This window comes from Danio aesculapii, chromosome 10 (genome assembly GCF_903798145.1).
Source record: "Danio aesculapii chromosome 10, fDanAes4.1, whole genome shotgun sequence".
NCBI lineage: Eukaryota > Metazoa > Chordata > Actinopteri > Cypriniformes > Danionidae > Danio > Danio aesculapii.
This window is the reverse complement of record NC_079444.1, coordinates 20,638,848-20,660,186: the sequence shown is the minus strand read 5'-3', so window position 1 is coordinate 20,660,186 and position 21,339 is coordinate 20,638,848. Positions and strand designations below refer to the sequence as shown.

At 34.8% G+C, this 21,339-nt stretch overlaps 1 protein-coding gene across 2 annotated transcripts in view; it reads left to right on the top strand.

The window, feature by feature from the left end:
* Positions 1-20,826, top strand: part of tacc1 (transforming, acidic coiled-coil containing protein 1) — a 37,091-nt gene extending 16,265 nt beyond the window's left edge. For both annotated transcript variants that reach the window (XM_056466231.1, XM_056466230.1), the window contains exons 2-13: positions 182-285; positions 4,055-5,057; positions 7,132-7,192; positions 9,352-9,508; positions 13,540-13,592; positions 13,955-14,089; positions 14,285-14,361; positions 14,928-14,971; positions 15,067-15,227; positions 15,315-15,421; positions 16,983-17,103; positions 17,672-20,826. In XM_056466231.1, coding sequence (XP_056322206.1) covers positions 182-285; positions 4,055-5,057; positions 7,132-7,192; positions 9,352-9,508; positions 13,540-13,592; positions 13,955-14,089; positions 14,285-14,361; positions 14,928-14,971; positions 15,067-15,227; positions 15,315-15,421; positions 16,983-17,103; positions 17,672-17,740 — 2,092 coding nt within the window. In that variant the 3' untranslated portion in view covers positions 17,741-20,826. The remainder of the gene's footprint in view (positions 1-181; positions 286-4,054; positions 5,058-7,131; positions 7,193-9,351; positions 9,509-13,539; positions 13,593-13,954; positions 14,090-14,284; positions 14,362-14,927; positions 14,972-15,066; positions 15,228-15,314; positions 15,422-16,982; positions 17,104-17,671) is intronic.
* Positions 20,827-21,339: the final 513 nt, after the last annotated feature.

Here is a 21,339-nt window from a genome sequence, read left to right as displayed (position 1 = left end):
AAATATTGATGTCATTTGATGATCTGATGAGTTTGTATTTGTACTAATCACCCTGAGATGAACATTATTCATCTGATTTAAATCAAACTGTGCCAAATAACCATTGCGAAGCTCCATTGTCAACATAGTAAAGATCTAAGAACTGTGCTGTGACTAACAGAACTCTTTATTTTTCCATCAGTTCGGATTCAGAAGGACAGTTTGAGACGCCTGAGGCTGAGACACCTGTCCATCAGCCATTTAAAGAACTATCAGCACTGGATCAGCCAATCACAGAGAGCTCAGGTAAAGTAAGACCTCCTATAACTGAGAAGCACACAGTAGATGTACAAAGCACCTGCTGCTACACGTGCCTCTGTTGCTCTCATGCAATGTGATGTTGCCATGGAAACATGAGGAACGTATATCCCTTAGTGGTTTTGTGTGCTATTTGTAAATGCTGAATTTTTTTATGGATCACTTTTAATATTATCGCTGGTATGATTTCTTGTAATTCCTAATAATAAATGATGCTTTACCTTAGAATTCGAGTAGGCTTAATGATTATTAATTACATCAAAATATTAGCACAGATAATTTGCTTGAAGGGAAGCAAATAAATTTAGCTTGATTCATTTATTCATTAGAATAATCAATCATACTCATTTCTTCATGCCCCAAAATCTTCCTTTAAACAAATCAAATATAAAAAAAGGATACAATTATTTTGAAGAATGATTTGTTTATGTTTTAGGCACTGTGATTTATAAGACCTCAATGGGCAGTAAAATAAAAGCTAGATTTTGACTGCAGATTTCAGTTTCATTTCCTTATCTAGAACAGTTTGCTTGTTTTTTTTATATATATTTCCCTCTCCACCTTCAGACATGTGTCCAATTTCAGGGCAGTGCACCATATAACTAACTGAAAACAGCTGCAAGTCTCCAGACTCTTTTTGAGGAGTTTTTCTGCCCATTAAAATCTCATAAACACACTCAAATCGGACTCGTCACTACCATATGCATATACATGAAAACATGTGTATCTTGTTATTTTTTTGCATTTTGAAATCTTATTTTAGAGTCTAAGTGAAGCTCTTTGTGGATACGTTTCTGTGTTTTACGTTACAGAGATTCAGCAGGATTGACACAATCTGGCCTCAGCTAGAATCAAAACAGTGCAAATAGTATTAGTTACCTAAGTGGAGGAGGTTTTGAGGTTGGAAAATAGAGTTTTGGGTAAAGAGAGGCCCCTGACCCAGTGTGGGAAAAGCGCACAGCTTGGAATTCAAGAGTTTGGAATTGAACAAAAGCATTTGCTCCACTCAGAGCACTTTTATCAATGGACAAGGTCAAAGGCTTGCAGGCACAAACGTCATGTGATTTAGTTCTTTTCTCTAAATGACACACACAGACACACTAACACACACATTTGAACTCATAAAAATTGTGCTAGGCTTGTGCTAGCTCACCATTTTTCTAATTTACTAATGCTGTATTTTAGTGTACATCTAGAAAACTAAAATGCCAAGTTTTTTGAGAGTTTTGTTAAGAATTACAGCATGCTTCAGACTAAAAGAGGCAGCTTTTCCAAGCCTACGTGTCGTGGTTTGGATAGCTTGAGCAGACCGACAGTAAAAGTTTGGCTCCTGCAGAGCACAATCCAGTTTCCACCACAGACATCCTCATCCTCTCAGCTGTACAGACACACACCAGTGCTAGCTGTCTGGAATAAACGTTTCATGGCTGTCAGTGCTTTAGCCAGAATTTGTGGTTATGTAAACAGAAGGCTTCTTTTGTCCCTTACCAAGGCACTAAATCCTGCTGCATCTTACTCAGACAGACAGTTTCTTTTTGACGATAGAGAATATGCATTATTTACTGTAGAATTGCCTTTCCTAATCATAATGCCAGTCATGTACATGGTCAATATTATTGTTCTTGAAGACTGAATTCACTAATATATGTGACGGCGTTATATATTTGCCTGGCATAAGTGTTCTTTTTATTTTTACCCTTGTTATATAATCAAAACATTCTGACAAGTGTCTCATTGGGGTGGAGATGGAAGCATTTGTGTTGTGTTAGTTCATGCCGACTGATGCAATTTCTGCTCACTTTGATGAAATAAACATGGTCAAGGCATCACACTCCCACCACAAAGAGGAAGCTCTAGTCATGGCTACTAGCACTGGTTGCATAACCATTCACGTTGTGCCTGATGATTCGCATGTTCACACGCCAACCATAGCTTTCAGAGACTGAAAGGATCAGGGGTCTTGAGCCCCTGGCCCTGTAATCTGTAATGATGACTGAAGTGTCCCTTCTGTACAAACATTATTGCCTGAGTGCTTTGCATTTGAGCCATGGTGAGCACAGGACAAGATTCCAACTTAGGGGCACCTTTTCAAATGGAAAGCAATTTCATGACTGCCACTTGAGGAGGTTTGTGAATACCACTGATGTACATCTGCCCAAATGTTTTTTTCCAAAGTAGATCATCCTATGCGTAGATGCCAAGGAGGAGCCTTGACCTCTGGACGTGATGGCAAGAGCAGCCCCAGAGACTTTTAAAAAGTGCTGAACTGAATATTTTTATGTCCTCAATGAGAAGACGTGGCTGAGATCTCATTTAAAATGAAGGACAGTGTAGTGCCAGCTGTGGAGGAAAAGACACAAAGAGGAAGAGAAAGTTAAAACTTGGTGAAAGCAGGAGAAAGATTGGGTGTAGACCAACCATTGGAAGGTCTGTGGGTGAAATATTGTGATTACAATATTGTGCTGAAGGCTACAGTTGTGTTTATTTTGTACATGTAAAAGCTAGTTCCCTAAAATGCTAGTTGGTAAAGCTCAAGTTCTTCTTTTTGGATGTCCGGTAGATACCAATGTGTGACAGTTGAGACAGTGCTCGCATTAAAGTTGCATTAAAGCAATTTTTATGCAGTGTTACCATATAACAGTTTTCACAATTCTGTCCTGGGGACCCCCACTACTGCACAATTTATGTATCTCCTCTTATCAGTCACAACCAATTCAGATCTTCCAGCAGTTTACTAGTGGGAGGATGAGTTTAATTACTGGTTTTAGATGAGACAGATGTGTAAAATATGCATTGGGTCAAGGCCTCTAAAAGAGTTTTTTAGAAGCACTACCCTAGACAACTTACTTCAGGTCAATCCCCTGAAGCAGTCTGTGCTTCAGTCTACAGTAGTTAAAGGTACAATCTTGTTGGGATCAGTCCTGCAAATTTTGGTGACCAACCCTGACCCTCAACCTCTATAGTATATCACTCAAACAAACCCAAACTCATGTCACACCAGTCAGCACCAAGATTAATATGTTGGGGCACTATCTGAATTTGGACTTATTTAGCTTAGAGAAACATTCTCCTCATCACTAGACATGTTCTTTCTTGCATGTAAATATTTAGAAAAGATTGCAGCTAGTACTTCTCAAAGTCTTCTCAATATGAGGTCAGTGCAAAGTCATGGATCTCATTTATAAATAAATCTCTTCCTGTCTCTTAGCAACAGGCTGTTGCATCAAAACTCAGCGATGACTGCCAGCAGTACTGTTTGTCAACGAAAAGTGTGTTATAATGGCTACTTTAAGAGTGCTGACACAATTTTACACATGGTCACTACAATTGAAGTTGTAGAGGCAGTGTTATGACACAGAAAGGTCATGTCATATTTCTAGTACATCTGAATTGGGTGTGTTGAAACATCTAGCCCACTTTTGTCGCTGATTGTTGCTTAAAGTTGTTCTGCTGCATTTTTTATGCCTAAGACAGGGAAGAGAGGACTATTGTTCAGCTCTTTGCATCCTGTCAGAAGCATTTCCTGCCTTTTCTGTTGTAAGGAAGTCTGTTCTTCCAATATCCTATAGGTTGAACAATAGAGCAAATAGTATGTGCTCTAAGTGTATATAAAGGAAGAGTGCAAACTCCCTGATAGTACAACCGAGATATTAGGCGAACATACTATACCACAAAATATTATTGCCAGATTTCAACAGGATTACTCAATAAATGATCTAGACCGTGATATGAACTATACCTCTTCTATGCTCTACAGGTTTCTCTGAAGAATATGTAAATAATTTGTCTGCCATCACAACAAAAACCCAGAATCTGACCTTGGACAAGGGCTTTCCTGAGGATGTACCTGCCGCAGTTCTGCGGCAGAGCAGTCTGGACTCCACCCCAACCCTGAAACCTAAGTACCAGCTTTCCTCTGTTGACATGGATGTGGACCAGCCTGATCCTGCTGATGCAATTGCAACAGAACACAGCAATATCTGCAATGGTCACATTGAAGAACCATCATCAAAACCACAGACCAAGTCTCTCAAGGTTAGACCTCCTTCTCTTAAAGTGAAGTCCCCACTGAATGGTGTTGACCCCAACGAGGTGGACGACGATCCTCCGATACTTCCGAAGGGAAGCTATAACTTTGACCTTGATCAGTTTAATGAAACCATGAATCCATTTGCAAATGGAGGGTCCAAGTTGCAGAATTCTCCACCTGCCAATGCCAGTATTCCTAAATCAGAGTTGACAGATGAAATTCCTGCACAGCCAGTTTTGCTTGAGATTGGACTTGATGATGCTGAAGTTAAGACAGATCCACCCAAAAAATCTGGAAAAAAGACAAGCAGCAAGCTGACTACTCCAAAAAAATTGCGACCGAAAGCTGCAGAAACTGCAGCTCTACCACCAGAGACATCCTCAGAACAAAACCAACCACCACCTGAAAACGTGGATCTCGTCAACATTGATGATATTCCGATTCCTAAGAAATCCTACAACTTTGACCCAAATCAGTGGGACGATCCCAACTTTGATCCATTTGGTGGGAAACAAAAACTTAACAGCTCGCCGACGGTTCCTAAAGGATCGTATAGTTTTGACTTTGATGACTCTGTTGACCCTTTTAAGCCATCAAAGTCTATAGGTGGAAGTGACACCGTTAAACCAACATCTGAGAAGCTAACAGACAAACTCAAACCTGAGGGAACTCCAGAGCAGCGAAAGAAAGCTGGACAGTCTCCGAAGAAAAGCAAAGACAGGATCATCACGTGAGTGATTATGCCTGACAGACATTAATAAAGGCTATTGTATGTTGCATCTGTGGCTTTGTGTTATGTTCCTAGCCAGCTGTTGTACCTAAAATTATCAAGGGTGAGCATTTTGCATCCACTAACACATTACCTTCTTTTCACTTTGTGTTTATTTTATTGTTGGTGTTCTACCCTTTCTTTTGAACATCTCAGCTGATCAGTCTAATCACACATCCTTCACATGGCCCAATATTACAGTTTACAGTCATAAATATCATGGCAGTCATGTTTACAGTGTCATGCTGTACACTTTTCACTAAACTATGTCATGGTCAAACGAACTCCTATTTGTTTGGGAAGCCAGGAAGCTTTAACTCACTCCTACCTGATTTTTTTCATGCTCCGTTTTTGCCCTCTAATGTCTTACGGCACGTCCCTCTCCACATCCCCTCCTCTCTGTGTCTGCTTTCTCCCTCCCTGTCCCTCCCTCTGTCATACCGTCCTCAGGACCACTGAGCAAGTGCGGTTTCTCTGTTTTCTATTGTAAGTATCCTCTCCTGCCCTCCTTTCCTGTACTATGACTGTAATCTCTTCTGTCCCATTGCATGTCATGAGCTTTGCTGAAGGCTGAACTGCCCTGTGGCTACAAACCACGTGCAGTATCAGTCCTCCAAACAAACTAGGGCAGAAGGTCTACTTACTTATTTTATTGCATTCGAACTGTCCAGGCAGACAGTATTGATTTAGACCATGGGCGTTTTGTAACGATTTTAAAATATGACCCTTTCATTGTAGCCATCAGATTAGCTGATTAGTAGTTTAGATTGGTATTTTCACTGAAGTGTTAATATCAAGCACTTATCAGTTTGTAGATTGTAAATATGTAGGTTGCTTGTTTTAAAAAGAATGACTATTCCTATTTTTGAGTGGTTAGCCAATGATTTTAAAATGCCAATATCTGAACAAAAGGCTGACTGGCCACTCTAATGCTGATGAAGCTGTTTATATAGGTTATATGGGATATGATGAAGTTTAAATGTTAAATATATTCCATTTTATACTGTCACCCATTGGTGTGACTGCAGCATCTATGCTAAAGCTTTTGGCATTATACAAAGTAACATACTGTATTTGAAGGCACATCAGCTGATTTATATATTAAAAAAGATAAATAAGGAGGTATGTATTTGGCTGTGTGATATGAACATGTTGACCTCCATAAGAGTTTTTGTTTGGCCACTGATTTGATTGAGTTTTTATTTGATGCTAAAGTGGGTAGTTTTGAACATATCTATTTGTAATATTGCAATGAAAGATAGATTTGATTTGTCATTTTTTAAACGATAACATTTCTTCAAAGTTCACTTAAAAGTCAAATTTGCATTATCCATTGACAAGATGTCCTAAATTAGAGAAAAACATCATGACCAAATGTCAGAATAAACAGCCTGGTCAATATATCAATAATAATATATAAAATGTCGACAGTGCTCAGCATATATAAGTACACCCGTCAAAAATCTATCTTTTAAATTCATATATTTAATAGGAAGCTATACAATATTATATTTATGCATATACATTGGATTAGTCAGTACTGAAGCCAAATCTGGAGCTTATCTAACAAAATAAATTACATTAACAGTCCAAAAACTAGAACACTCTAATGTATATGTTGTAGAAAATTATTAAATACAAATTTAAAAATGTGGAAAAATCAAGAGAAGCAAAAAAAAAAAAGAAAAAATTTGTTGATTAGTTTTTTTTTTTTTGCAATATTTTGCCTGAAACTAATTGTATTATCTTTCAATTTCTAAATATGTTTGGTGTTGAAAATATTATTCTAATAAATATATCTGTTTAATAAATCTGTTTTATTTAAATGCACCAAAATACATTGCCTATATTCACTGAGAAATAGATACAAATTTTAATCTTCAGAATGGGCTGTACTCAATTATGCTGAGCACTGTATCTGATAATAATACCATTAACCTACTGCACATGACAATTAAAAAGTTGAAATAGGGGGAAAAATGGTTCAATGTTTCTTACATGTATATACTGATGGGATAAATATTCCTTTCTGTAGGAATTCATGTAAAGTCAAGAAGTATGAGAATCAGTCCTTGGTCCTGGATGTCTGCGATCAGGTAAGATTTCCAACAAATTCCAAATTGTATGCACAATCTATGTGGCTAATATTGCTAATATTCAACTTATTAAAGCCATATCTCTCAGAGCGTTTCAACATGATAACCATATTCTAGCAATGTTTTTCAACATGTTAATATCCACTTAGCAATGCAATGAATCGTGTTAGTAACAGAATAAATCTGCTAAAACATCAACATAAAGTTTTCTTGACTTTTATTTTATTTAATTCTCAACATTTTCCCCTAAAGGACCTCTAACTACAGTTTGAAAATGTTAAACTCACATTTGACTATTTGATTGCTGGTTAGATCATCATCAAGAAGGCATTTGATACAATAAATCATAATATATTGGTAAATAAATTAGAAAGTATGGTATTAGAGCAGTAGCCTTGGAGTGGATAAGCAGTTGTTTAAAAAATAGATAGGCAACAGTTCGTGGAAATTGCCAACTATAAATCATCATATCTAAATGTAAATTGTGGCGTACCACAAGGATCAGTTTTAGGTCCAATATTGTTTATAATTTACATTATTGATATGTGTAAGATATCAGAGTTGTTTAAGTTTGTTTTATTTGAAGATGATACGAGTATTTTTTGTTCTGGGGATAATTTACCAAAACTTATGGAGATGATTAAAACAGAAATTAATAAATTGAAATTGTGGTTTGACGTAAACAAATCATCATTAAATATAAGTAAAACAAAGGTTATGTTATTTGGGAAATTAATATAGATTTAAAAATTGATAATGAAGTTATAGAAAGAGTATATGCAATTAAGTTTCTTGGTGTTGTATTGGATCATAAAATAAGCTGGAAACCGCATATAAGTAATGTGATATCAAAATTAGTCAAAACTGTAGCAATAGCATATAAAGCAAGATTTATCCTGGACAATAAATCATTGTATATATTATATAATACACTTATGTTGCCATATATGTGTTATTGTGTTAAAAATTATAGTGTTAAAATTTGGGGGAATACATATAAATCTAATTTACGATCCTTATGTAAAATGCAGAAAAAAGTAATTAGACTGATAGAACATGTGGGGTATTTGGAGCATACAAATCCTTTATTTTTTTAAATTGAAGATACTTAAGTTCAGTGATTTGGTTAAATTTAAAACAGCACAATTTATTTTTAAAGCTATGAATAAATTACTTCCGAAATGCATACAAAAGTTTTTTGAAGAAAGACAAGGGGGATATAATCTGTGAGAAGAACAAAATTTTAGGAGATTGAAAACAAGGACAAATTTAAAATGTTTGTGTATGTCTGTCTGTGGTGTGAAATTCTGAAACAGTCTAGATCAGACTCTCAAACAATGTCAGGATAATAATCAATTTAAAAAGTTGTATAAATATATATTATTAAAGCAATATAATGATGAAGGTGATTGAAAAAGGAGCAAATGAGAAAGGTATGATGAAAATTTAATTAATGGCTATTTGCAGGGGGGGGGTCTATGTTACAAAATGTAAAGGGATAATTGGAATCAAACATATAATTTGTCAAAGATGCCAAATCAAATCAAAAATCAATCAATCATATCTTCATCAATGCATTTTAAGAATAGTTTAATCTTATTTTATTAGCTGTGTGTGTGTGTGTGTGTGTGTGTGTGTGTGTGTGTGTGTGTGTGTGTGTGTGTGTGTGTGTGTGTGTGTGTGTGTGTGTGTGTGTGTGTGTGTGTATGTTTGTGGCACAAGTAAATATAATTTAGGTTTGCAGTATTGTCTTGGACTCTATAGTTACTGCAGTGACTCAGCAAAGATGCTTCTCACAGTCTCTCTCTCTCTCTCTCTCTCTCTCTCTCTCTCTCTCCCAATATTCCAGTCTGAGCAAACCCTCATTTATTAAATACAGTATCTCTATATTACTGCCCTCTCTTAACCAGAACAATAGTTTGCATGTGTGTGAGGGAGAGAAGCTGGATGCAATTTCCAAAACAGGTCACCGTGTCCCATGCTTTTGTTCTAGAGACTTTCTGAAGAACAAAGTTTGACATAACTAATTTTGAAGACATTAAATTATTTAGCCTGAATTGAAGTGCTATTTAGTATGCATAGCATTTTAGCTTCATATAACAATTATTCATGGAGTAATTAAAGTGTATCATGTCTATAATATACTTTTTGATTCACAGGAGAATGATGTGCAGGAGGATGCTGGCTCTAAACTGTCCAACCGGGTCCATCATGCCACAGATGAAGAGAAATTAGCCTCCACTGTCATGATCCAAAAGGACGGGACGGAGGAGTTTTCAGACTACAAACCAACCAACTGTACCAAGACTGCAGATGGTGAGGGAGCGTTTGTGAGCGTTATGCTGCTCGGTTCTTGTTTATTCTCAGATAATGAATCAATAATCATTAGAGAGTGGGTCAATCTGTCTCTAATGAGGTCTAACAAGCACTGCTGTGTTTGGTTGGACAGTTCAGGGGTATTGTGCAGACACACAACTCTGGTGAATGCGAAACAGACTTGCTTGTTGTGTTTGCTCCTCTCTTTTTTATCCAGGAAGAAAAAAGCCTTCTGTTCTGTTGGCTGGTTAATTTGCACAGCACACAGTTGGAGACAATCCTGCAATTCCTATTCAGTTTTAAATGAGATATATTAAGCCACATGAGAGCAGATGTTTTGCAAGATTGTTTTCTTTGTCACATGTAGTTGATGAAATTCATTAGGTAAAGTAGTTATTGAAGCAGTGGTCCCACCGAATATACATGCATTTATGCCTCATTAGTGGATGTTTCTGCAGGACTCTATACAAAAGCTATCCTCCATATTGGAATTATATTACCATATATTACTCTATATTACCAATATATCTGACATCAACTACATATATATAAACGGGAATCACAGATCAAAACATGTTATTTTACATTTGATTACTGAATTTCAGTTCATTAATACTGTTAAGACTCCACACAAAACCATAAAGTGCTGTATTTTTTTTTGTTGAACTGTACTTTATTTATTTATATATATACACATACAGGGACAATGTACAACATGACATATTGTGCCAGAGATAGCTACAAAGCTAATTTAAAAATGTAGTCCCTGGGTATGGGGGATGAAACCTGCAAAAACAATAAACAAATAAATAAATTTGCAAAAATATAAATAAATGAGTAAATAAGTCCATACATTTCTGCATAAATAAAATAATAAATAAAAATGCAAATAAACAAATCAATGTATATAAAATCCATTATATCCAATATATAAATAATGAATAGTGCGGGCAGGTAAATAATTAAATAAATTACACGAATATAAGGGGAACTGAAGGTTTATTTTTCCCCCCTTTCGAATGTTTATTCATTCATTCTCATTAGCATGTTGACCTGAGGAAAAGTAAATATGGAACAATTTTCAAGAAATTAATGAACGTTTGGAAGGGGGGGAAAATTAACTTTCAGTTTATCATTTCCTTTTCCCCCAAAATTCATGTAGTTTTATATACATTTATTTATTTATTTGCACATTTATTTATTTAATGTATTATTATTTATGCAGGAATTTATGGATTTCTTTACTCATTTATTTGTGTATTTGCATGTTTACTTATTTATTGTTTTTGCAGGTTCCGTCCTCCATACCTGGGCAGGAAGTTGTAACGAGTTTAACAATAAAAAAATTTTTATAAATAGTACAATATACACTTACAGTACAATACATACAATACATCATAGTCAATAAAATGAAATGTATATTTGCATATTTGATTTAATTTCATCTCTTTATTGTATTTTGCCTTATTTTTGGATCATTCTGTATATTTTATGAAGATGAGCTCCCATATAAAATCATCCCAACCAATGTAAAACTATGCATTCTTTCCAAATAATTACTTAAGCATTATTGTGAAATTTTATTCATATCGCAATATATATCGCAGAAAAACAAAACATCGCAATGTCAGTTTTTTCCAATATCATGCTGCCCTAGTTGGAATGGTCAAGAAGAAAGCAAGTGACTGTATCTGCGTGTATAAATGTGCTATAGTATAATTTTTTTTAGACAATAGCTAACATTACATATAAAGTTGTTCAGGAATCTGCAAGGAGTTAATATAAAGTACACAAATATAAACCAACACTTACCTGTGAAGGCTGTCACGGTAGCACAGTGGGTAGCACGATCGCCTCACAGCAAGAAGGTTGCTGGTTCAAGCCCTGGCTGGGTCAGTTGGCATTTCTGTGTGGAGTTTGCATGTTCTCCCTGTGTTTGTGTAGGTTTCCTCCAAGTGCTCAACTTTTCCCCACAATCCAAAGACAAGCGCTGTAGGTGAATTGAATTAACTAAATCGGCCATAGTGTATGTTCTGCATGAACTATATGCTGGATAAGTTGGCGGTTCATTCCACTGTGGTGACTCCCGATTAATAAAGGGACTGAGCCGAAAAGAAAATGAATAAATGAACTTACCTGTAAAACGTTAGAGGCCTATGTCTGTTATTTCTTCTTCAAGGATTTCAAACACTGTTTTTCTTCACAGTGTGGTGGCATCTTGGAATAATTAACGTACAGATTTTTACTGTGTGACAACACAGACTGTAAAAATAGTTCTTACAATGTCAACATATTGAGGTTCCAAGATGGCAGACGCTTTGACATGTTTTGAGCTGTCACCACGGTTGCCCAGATAAAATACACATTATTCTACTAACATGCTCATAGTATTTTATTAAAATGTAATATCAATATTTATATATTTAATATTTTCATATGACTCAAAAAACAGTCCTGTAGCCAGCCTAATAAAAGGGGTGGTTCTTTTTTCTCAAAAAAAAAAAGGTTTATGCAGTTATTCACCTCACTTTCTATTTGTTTAAATACTGCATTTTAGTGACATTTTAAGCATTATCTTTTTCTGCATTAGTTTGTTAGATGGTCATCATAACCACACTTTTTGATGTACCAAAAACATTTGTTAACGATTTAGAATAAAACGTATTATTTTTAAAATACAAATTTAGCACATGATATATCATGAGGAAAAAAGAGAAATCAGTTTTAAATTAAAAAGATGAGTCTGTTGTCATTTAATATGCAAATAACAAACTAGTCAGTATTCAACTTTCCTCTGTCAGAATTTGGCCATTTGAATAATAAAAAATAAAACATACTAATGTAGAGCTTCCCAATTTTTCTAGCCTCTCTTGTAAAAAAAAGTTGAAAATTCATGGATAACAACAACAGCCTAATTTAGTATTAAAATTAACTTTAATATGCTTCAAAACTAACTTTTGGTGCTTTTTATTGGTCATTTTGTTTATTCAAGAATAAAGTCCAAGATTTAGAATAAAAGTTACTTGTAAAATGTTTTCTCTATTTAACCACAATACAGTTGATCAGTAGTGAAAGATGACTTCAAAAGATGTCCGTCTTATAACTTTCTTCGATGGGTTATTTTCACAATTTATGATGGCATAGCAGTCCAAATTGGACAAATTCTGAACCTTTGTCAGTGGAGAGTTGGTCTTTCGAACCCAAGGCTAACGACCATGGCGTACAAATAAGCCCCGTACCTTATGTTTATATCAAATTACGACTTTTGCCGTTCCGCATTGTTTCCATTGTTATTCCGGCCTGTTCAGTTTCTTTAAAAATAGAGGTTTTGTGTGGATGAAGTGAAAATGAATTTAGTCCCGCGCTTGAATGCTCTGAATGCAAGTGAGACCGTTTCATACTAGACTTGGGTGCCCTCTGTTGGCTACTTTATGAATTGTTTTCAGTTTTTTCTATGAACTTATCCCACAGAGAGATGTGATGTTATGTTATATGCTTTAGGCTTTTAAAATATTCTTATTTTCTTGAAAATAGTTTACCGATATTTCCCTGTTCATATTTTTTCCCGATTCTAAATCTATATATAAACCTCTCTATATAGACTATTTTGAGGGATGTAAACAATAACAATGGTCCTAACCTATTTTCTGTATTAGATTTTTGATTTCCATAGTTTCCAAAAATCCAAAAATGTCCACATATTGATAAATAATGTTATGACAGCTGTTCAAAAGTTAAGATATGATTAAATTGCCTCTTGTTACCATTACCAACAAACAGTTTAACAACAAACAGGAAATGTTCATGTGCAAGTGACATCGCCACATTGAAATTTTTACAATAAATTTAAACAAAGTGACTTCATTCATTCATTCATTCATTCATTCATTCATTCATTCATTCATTCATTCATTTTTCTCCAGCTTAGTCCCTTATTTATCAGGGGTCACCAGAGTGGAATGAATGGCCTAAAGTGAGTCTTTAATTAATTAATAAATTTTTAAATCAATCAATTAAATTGTTTATTTCAGATCTGCCAGTAGGAATAACAGAGCAGTTTGAAGAAAAAGATCTCTCCTCTCCGGTAAGCTCTTATTGATTACTACAGTAAATATTAGTTATGGCATGTGTTATTAAATACATTCCTGTATCAGACCACTTTAAACACATGAGCTATAATAATAGCAGAGCCGAGGTGCTATATATCTGCATGACAATGACTCATAATTATAAGCCCATTAAGAAGATTATGATGTCCACAGGCCTTAATCTGCTCAAGGGCAAACTAATAACTGGGTCAGAGGAAAGACTGTAGTCATTGTTTCATCTTACTGGAAAAAAATGTGGATGTTACCATATAATTACCATGTAATGTTATAATGTTTCCACATAATGTTATTCTTGCAAAGTTATTGATTTTTTTCTGTATTCATGTTTGTTCTGCAGAGTGAGAGTCTGTGCAAAAGTCATACTCTGAGCTCTTCAGACAGTGAGACCATAGTGAAGACAAGTCCAGGGCTCGATTCCATCCCTCTTAGTGAGATTGATAAAGCAGCGGTGCTCACGCTGATCAGAGAAGAGGTACACTGTTCTGAGAAACTATATAAATCAAGACTTTACATACGAACAAAAACAGTACATTTGTCACTTTTATTACTTGTAGTTTTAAACGAGCAAGTAGGTTTATGTGTTTTATGTGAAATTTAAACCTGAAATTAAATTTAAAAGAGTGTGTGTGTATGTGTGCGTGTGTGTGTGTGTGTGTTTTACCTGTAGATAATTGCCAAAGAAATCGAAGCCAATGAATGGAAGAGGAAATATGAGGAGGGTAAACTGGAGGTCACTGAAATGAGGTACATTTTAATCTAGAGCCCTTCCCAGAATGCATTGAGCTTAATACCTGAACAGTATAGTCAAATACTTTATACAAAGTATATACAAAGAAGTTTAACTCATGCTGATAATTGTGTATGGGAGAAATGAAAAAGTGTCACAAAAATTTGTGCATCTTCCATCTTATTTTAGTTATTTCTTTTTTATTTAACATTATAAGCCTTGAACCAAACTAAGCAGCTATGATGTGAATCCTAATACTTTGATTTGAAGCAAAAAGAAGTATGTACAAATCAAAAAGACATCAAAATATCTACAAAAGTGTGCATTTACTGGCTTTTATGAGGCAAAGAAGTTGCATGAAGTATTACAAATGAAACAATCAATTAAAAAGATTGAGTAAAAGAAGGTCTTGGTTGCATCTATAGAAAAATACATATTTATTATAGATTTTCAACCTCAACTCTTATAAGACCTGCATTAAAGGTTACATTCATTGTACATATGGCCACTGAGTCAACATATTTATCTTAAAAAGTCACTTCGGTACTGTTTTAACATGAAACACATTCATATTTTACATTAGGAAAATAGTGGATGAGTATGAGAAGACGGTAGCGCAGATGATAGGTGAGTGATCAGAACTCATCAACAACATTATTAATATTATTTTAGTTTACATAATTCTAAATTGCTGCATTTTTTTTTGTTTTCTGGAAATACAGAAGACGAGCAGCGAAAGAACATAGGATCTCAGAAAAGTGTCCAGCAGTTGACTTTAGAGAGAGATCAGGCCCTCGCTGACCTCAACTCAGTGGAACGATCGCTGTCTGACCTGTTCAGACGCTACGAAAACATGAAGACTGTCCTGGAGGGCTTTAAGAAGGTAAATACCTTCCTTAATGTTCAAAATGCTGAATGCATAAATGATTCAGCCAGACATGTACTGATAATTCTGCTGGTCTCTTGTCAGAATGAGGAAGTGCTGAAGAAGTGTGCTCAGGATTACCTTACACGCGTGAGGCAGGAGGAACAGCGTTATCAGACCCTCAAAATCCACGCTGAGGAGAAACTTGACAAGTAAGAAGGATATTACACTATTAAAATTGTCTTTCAATATAAGTAATTTTCTACCAAATTCTGACACATGATATTCTGTAATTTCCCAGTACAGGGTTGCAGCTGGACGGGCATCCACTGCATAAAAAATGCCAGTATAGTTGGCAGTTCATTCCGCTGTGGTGACCCCTGATAAATAAGGGACTTAGCCGAAGGAAATTTAATGAATGAATATACTGTAAATGAATAAATGATATACTGTAATGTTAAACTTCATTAAGGAATGTCTTTCCTTAGTAATTCTGCTTGAAATCAGATGATTGAAGTCATATCCTACATTTTTGATATGTTTAATTGTTAGCAACATGTTAGCAGTGTGCTAAAACATGCTAGCAATGTTTCACAACATGCTAAAAAGCATAAAAACTACTTCAAGCAAACAAGAAAAAATAGTGGTGCGCTAAAGTTAAAAAAATAGAAGTGCTGGGGTTGTTTTCCAGTGTATATCCATTTTCCTTTGCACTGTTGTTGTTTTGCATGATCTTAAGTTAATTCATGATCTGTTGTAGTTTTTCATTCTGATTGACTGGAAGATGTCCCATAAATGTTTTTAATGCACAGGTAGTTCCAGTCAGTTTTGATCACAGTTCCAAATAAATCTGCTTCCCGCAAACATTAGCAGTTCCCATTGTAACTCAGTTACAGTTTCTGGAGCTTTCATTCACTCATCTGTGTAATCTCGAGAACACTTGCGATGTGCTTTACCAAGAGCCAATAGAGATTAACCAATTTACTAATATACTCAAATATATTTGCAGAAAGGTAGCTAAGTCATGTTGCTATGAGCTGTATGCTAGGCAGCGATGTAAACACAGTACAGCTAGACTAATATGTCAAAAAAATAATATCCCCCAAGTATGGTATAGCTACTGTATATCCCAATGATTTCTGCAATGCAAAAAAAAATAAACTTTTACGTGATCAAAACAAGTAATAAAAATGAAATTAGCTGTAAATTAAAATGAACTGTAAATAGTGCTGGAATTTGATAAAACCATAAACGTAAATGTTTTAACAATTAAAATGTATAGTCCAGAAAATAAATCCATAAGCTATATGCACATACAATTGAAGTTAAAATTATTTATTTTATAATATTTTATTTTTTAAATAATTGTTTATTTTTTCCCCCAATTTCTGTTTAGCGGAAAGAAGATATTTCTGAACGTAATAGTTTTAATATTTCATTTCTAATCACTGATTTATTTTATCTTTGCCATGATGACAATAAATCATATTTGACAAGACATTAGTATTCAGCTTAAAGTGACGTTTAAAGGCTTAACTAGGTTAATTAGGTTAACTAGGCAGGTTAGGGTAATTAGGCAAGTTATTGTATAATGATGGTTTGTTCTGTAGACTATCAAAAAAATATATAGCTTAAAGGGGCTAATGATTTTGACCTTAAAATGGTTAATAAAAAATTAATAATAGCTTTTATTCTAGCTGAAATAAAACAAGCAAGACTTTTTCCAGAAGAAAAAATATTATCAGACTCTCTAACCTGTGTTTGTTTTTTCAGAGCGAATGAGGAAATAGCTCAGGTGCGATCTAAAGCCAATGCAGAGAGTGTGGCGCTAAACGCCAGCCTGAGAAAGGAGCAGATGAAGGTGGACTCCTTGGAGCGGGCGCTCGAACAGAAGGTAAACTCTCACACATACACCTCCACAACACAACACATCATGTAACCAGGGTTACCACACTTCTTGAAAGTACTGGATAGTACTTAAATTTCCGACATATGGATTCAAGGCCTGGAAAGTACTTGAAAACAAACATAGGTCCTTGAAAGTGCTTGAATTAAATTTGAAATAAATTTTGTTTTGGTATTATTTGCTGTCAAAAACAATTAAAAAAAGATAAATTCTTTATTTAAGAATCTTACATTACTCTTTCTTTTACAATAATGACAAACAAAGCACATTTTATCAATTTATTTTAATTCAACAAATTTTATTAAAGTTTTCTGAACATTACTGTAAATGGTCAAAGCAGTTCTTAATTACTCCAACATTTTTAATATAAATATTTAATATTAAGAACAGTCAGGCCTTTTTTATGACACTACATATGCTGGGGTATGAATTACAAAGATGCGTGATTTAAAATGAAAGACCTTGAATCTGGTGTCCATGAAAGTGTGGGAACCCTGTGTAAATCCAAAGACTTGTTTCCAAGAAAACATTGAAAAATCTCTGTTATTATTTCCAGAATCAAGAAATTGAAGAGCTCACTAAAATTTGTGATGAGCTCATTGCAAAACTGGGCACAACGGACTAAGAGAAAGGAAATCCTGCTTATAATGCCTTGCCAAACCCACCCCAACCAACAACATCTGTGGATCTCCCATTGCATTTTTTTTCCTTTTGGGAAAGGAGTCACTTTTCCATGAGTCTGGCTCAGGCACTGGAAGAATCAACAAGATATGAGCTGTAGAATCAAATAAAACGGCCCCAGACGCTCTTTACAGAATCAAAAAGTGCTGATGTTGGACTTGCACCTCAATTTGGTTGTATAAAATACGGAGGGCTGGAAAAACCACCCACATTTCACATTTCTTTGTGTGTGAGTGCGCATTTGGGAGAAACTCTGTGTTCAGATGTTCGCGTAAAGGAACAGACATGCATTGAGGGACATTGGCCTTGTTCATAGTTTACATGATCGCACTGCTGCTATTTATAATGGAGGGAGCAAATCATATTATAGACAACTTCTTTTAGATACGTTACTTGCTTTGGAAAGTACTGTAAGTGTTACCTGTGTAATTATTTGATTATATGTTAGAGGCCATGATATGGATTTGAAAGCAATGTTCCAGGTTCAGTGCAAATAAGTAGAATCAGTTGAAATAATTGGTGGTTTAATGCTAATGACTACAAAAATATCTCCCCGAACTTGTCTCAACAATCTAGGCTACAGTGAGGCACTTATAAATGTGTGAATGGTAAATACGGTAAAAAACATCAATATACAGTTGAAGTCAGAATTATTAGCCCCCCTGTTTATGTTTTTTCTACAATTTCTGTTTAACAGAGAACATATTTTTTTCAACACATTTCTAAACATAATAGTTTTAACAACTCATTTTTAATAACGGATTTTTTTTTATCTTTGCCATGATGACAGTAAATTATATTTTACTAGATATTTTTCAAGACACTTCTATACAGCTTAAAGTGACATTTAAAGGCTTAACTAGGTTAATTAGGTTAACTAGGCAGGTTAGGGTAATTAGGCAAGTTATTGTATAATGATGGTTTGTTCTGTAGACTATTTTGACCTTAAAATGGCTTTATTTAAAAATTAAAAACTACTTTTATTCTAGCCAAAATAAAACAAATAAGACTTTCTCCAGAAGAAAAAATATTATCAGACATACTGTGAAAATTTCCTTGCTCTGTTAAACATCATTTGGGAAATACATAAAAAAATTCAAAGGCAGGCTAATCATTCTGTGTTCAACTGTGTACTTCAGTAGTGTAAAATTAAATTCAATTGTACTTTGTTGCCATAGCAACAAAAGCTTTAAACCCTAAAAACATAATTAAACATAATTAAATAGCAAGTGCATGTTTTAACTGAAGAGTAATATAGTGCTTTTATAAAATTATAAGCTAAATACTAAATACGTCTGTTTTTAAATCTCCTGTTGTAAGTGCCTCACTCATTATTACATCATAATGGCATTCTGACATTGCCGTATACATTATGACATCACAATACCCATTATGACGTCATATCGCATGATGGGTATTATAGACCCAATCCCAACCCCTCATTTTGCGCGTTCTTGTGAAGGGGTAAAGGTGTCCCAATTCTTTTTAGCTTTAAGCCGTAAGGGCTAAGGGGAAGGACTAGATACCGCTTGAAATGGAGATTTGTCCACACTCAAAACCAAGGGGTAAGAAAATTACGTCTGCACACACGACTGTCATTATTAAGAATTTTTCACAGCAAACAAGCATATGTTTTAATACAATCATAACCGCACTCGTGTTTTACCATCATGCTTTAAAAGAAAACGCTAAAATAAAAACCGCTAAATTTTGTTATCTATAATCCCAAATAATAACTCCTGTATAGTAGTTCCACATCATTCTGTCACTCGATGACACTCGAAAACCCTCTCAGAAAAGTCTAGTGACCGAGAATGAGCTTTTTACAGTGTCTGCAACAATGGTAATGTTGTTCTTGGTGTGTTTACATAGATGAAAATGGCCACTGTGTAAATACACAGTACAGTTACGATCTTATTGCCACATTACATCGTAATGATTTACATGATATATGCCTTCAGTGATTTCCTGAAAATAAATACCAAAAAAATAAAGCAACTGGATTAACTACAAAAGTCGTGGTCATCGATCTCATATGAAGCAAGAGATCGCGATGACATATGTTGATGTGTGCAAGTGTTGTAGTGCTGTCCCATTTCTTAGGGGTATATTTTGAAGCCCTTCCCCTTCACACACTGTTTCAGGGGCCAAGGGGAATGGGTAGGGGTACAAAAATAGAATTGGGATTGGGCCATAGTGTCAACGGTATTGAATTCGTGATATTCCATATCTTTTAGCACGTTCAGAACTTGTAAATGGTTTGTAGATCCATGCCCTGTTTTTCTTGAGGGATTTTTAGGTGACATATGATCATAATTTTTCCTATTTCCAGATGTTCTGATGGTTTAATTGTTTCTAGTCATTGCCTCATTGTCATAATCGTTCATAATTATCCAATCAAAATGCTTGCTTTGCAAAATTGGACAGCACAGAAGCAAACTGAAAGCACTTATTGATGAAATGCTTAAGTTTTCATTGTTTGCATGAATTATGAAGTTCGTCCCAAGTTTACTGTCTGTTTTCTTGTGCTGAGTCAATTGATGCCTGTGGACAGAATCACTTTCAAAACATTCAATGAATTGTTACTAGAATCGACAATCTTTTCCCAGACTTGCTGCAGTATGTGCCTAAATTGCTAAAGTGATGCTTTCTATTGGCTGTTGTTGTTGATGTTGTTTATACCCACAATTCCTCTGTGCTACAGTATCTTATGCAATATTTCAAGCTCAGAATAACCAACTGCCAAATGAAACCGCTCTTCATGTGCCAAACATTATCGGGTCGTGTGGAGAAATGGAGCCTGTAAATTGACATGTTATTGTTTGAAGAAGATGTTGCTGTTCTTCACAGTACTCACTGACCTGTGTATATTTTTATGAAAAGATAGAAGTTCTTTTATTGTGTTATTAATGTTTGTAAAGTGGAAGAGAGAGAGAGATAGAGAGAGTTGCACAGATATCCCATTGACTAATATATATTTTGTGCATAAATGCATTCCCTGAATAAAGTAATAATTAGCTTGATGAATAACTGCTTTTGATATTTCATAAATACTGAACACTGAAAAATGTATATGGACTGAATTTAAATAAATTAAGTTGAACAATACAACATTTTATTTGTTTGTTTAAGTTCAGCCCATATAATCTTTTTGCACCGCTTGCCTTAAATATTTGAGTAAATCCAATTAATCTTTTTTTTTTCAATGCACTATATTATTTTCCTGAAATGATGACACTACATGAACTTCATAGCAAGTTGTTCCAAACCCTCAAGAAATGCATTCATCTCTCTGACTGCTCATGTAAATTTATTTAAAGCATTTGAGAGATTTCTGTTCCTCTGCTGAAAGTCTACTGTAGTCAACATTTGAAGTGGATCATAAAAGGTTTGTGGAAATTAATTAGCTATTGAACAACATCCATTCTTGTTTTAGGACAATTTTGATCATTTCGTTTGATCCAGTTCAAATGTTGACTATATTCACCGGATAATAGTTCTTCAAAATTTGGGTGAACAGATATCTTGGTTTTTTGTTTCCAT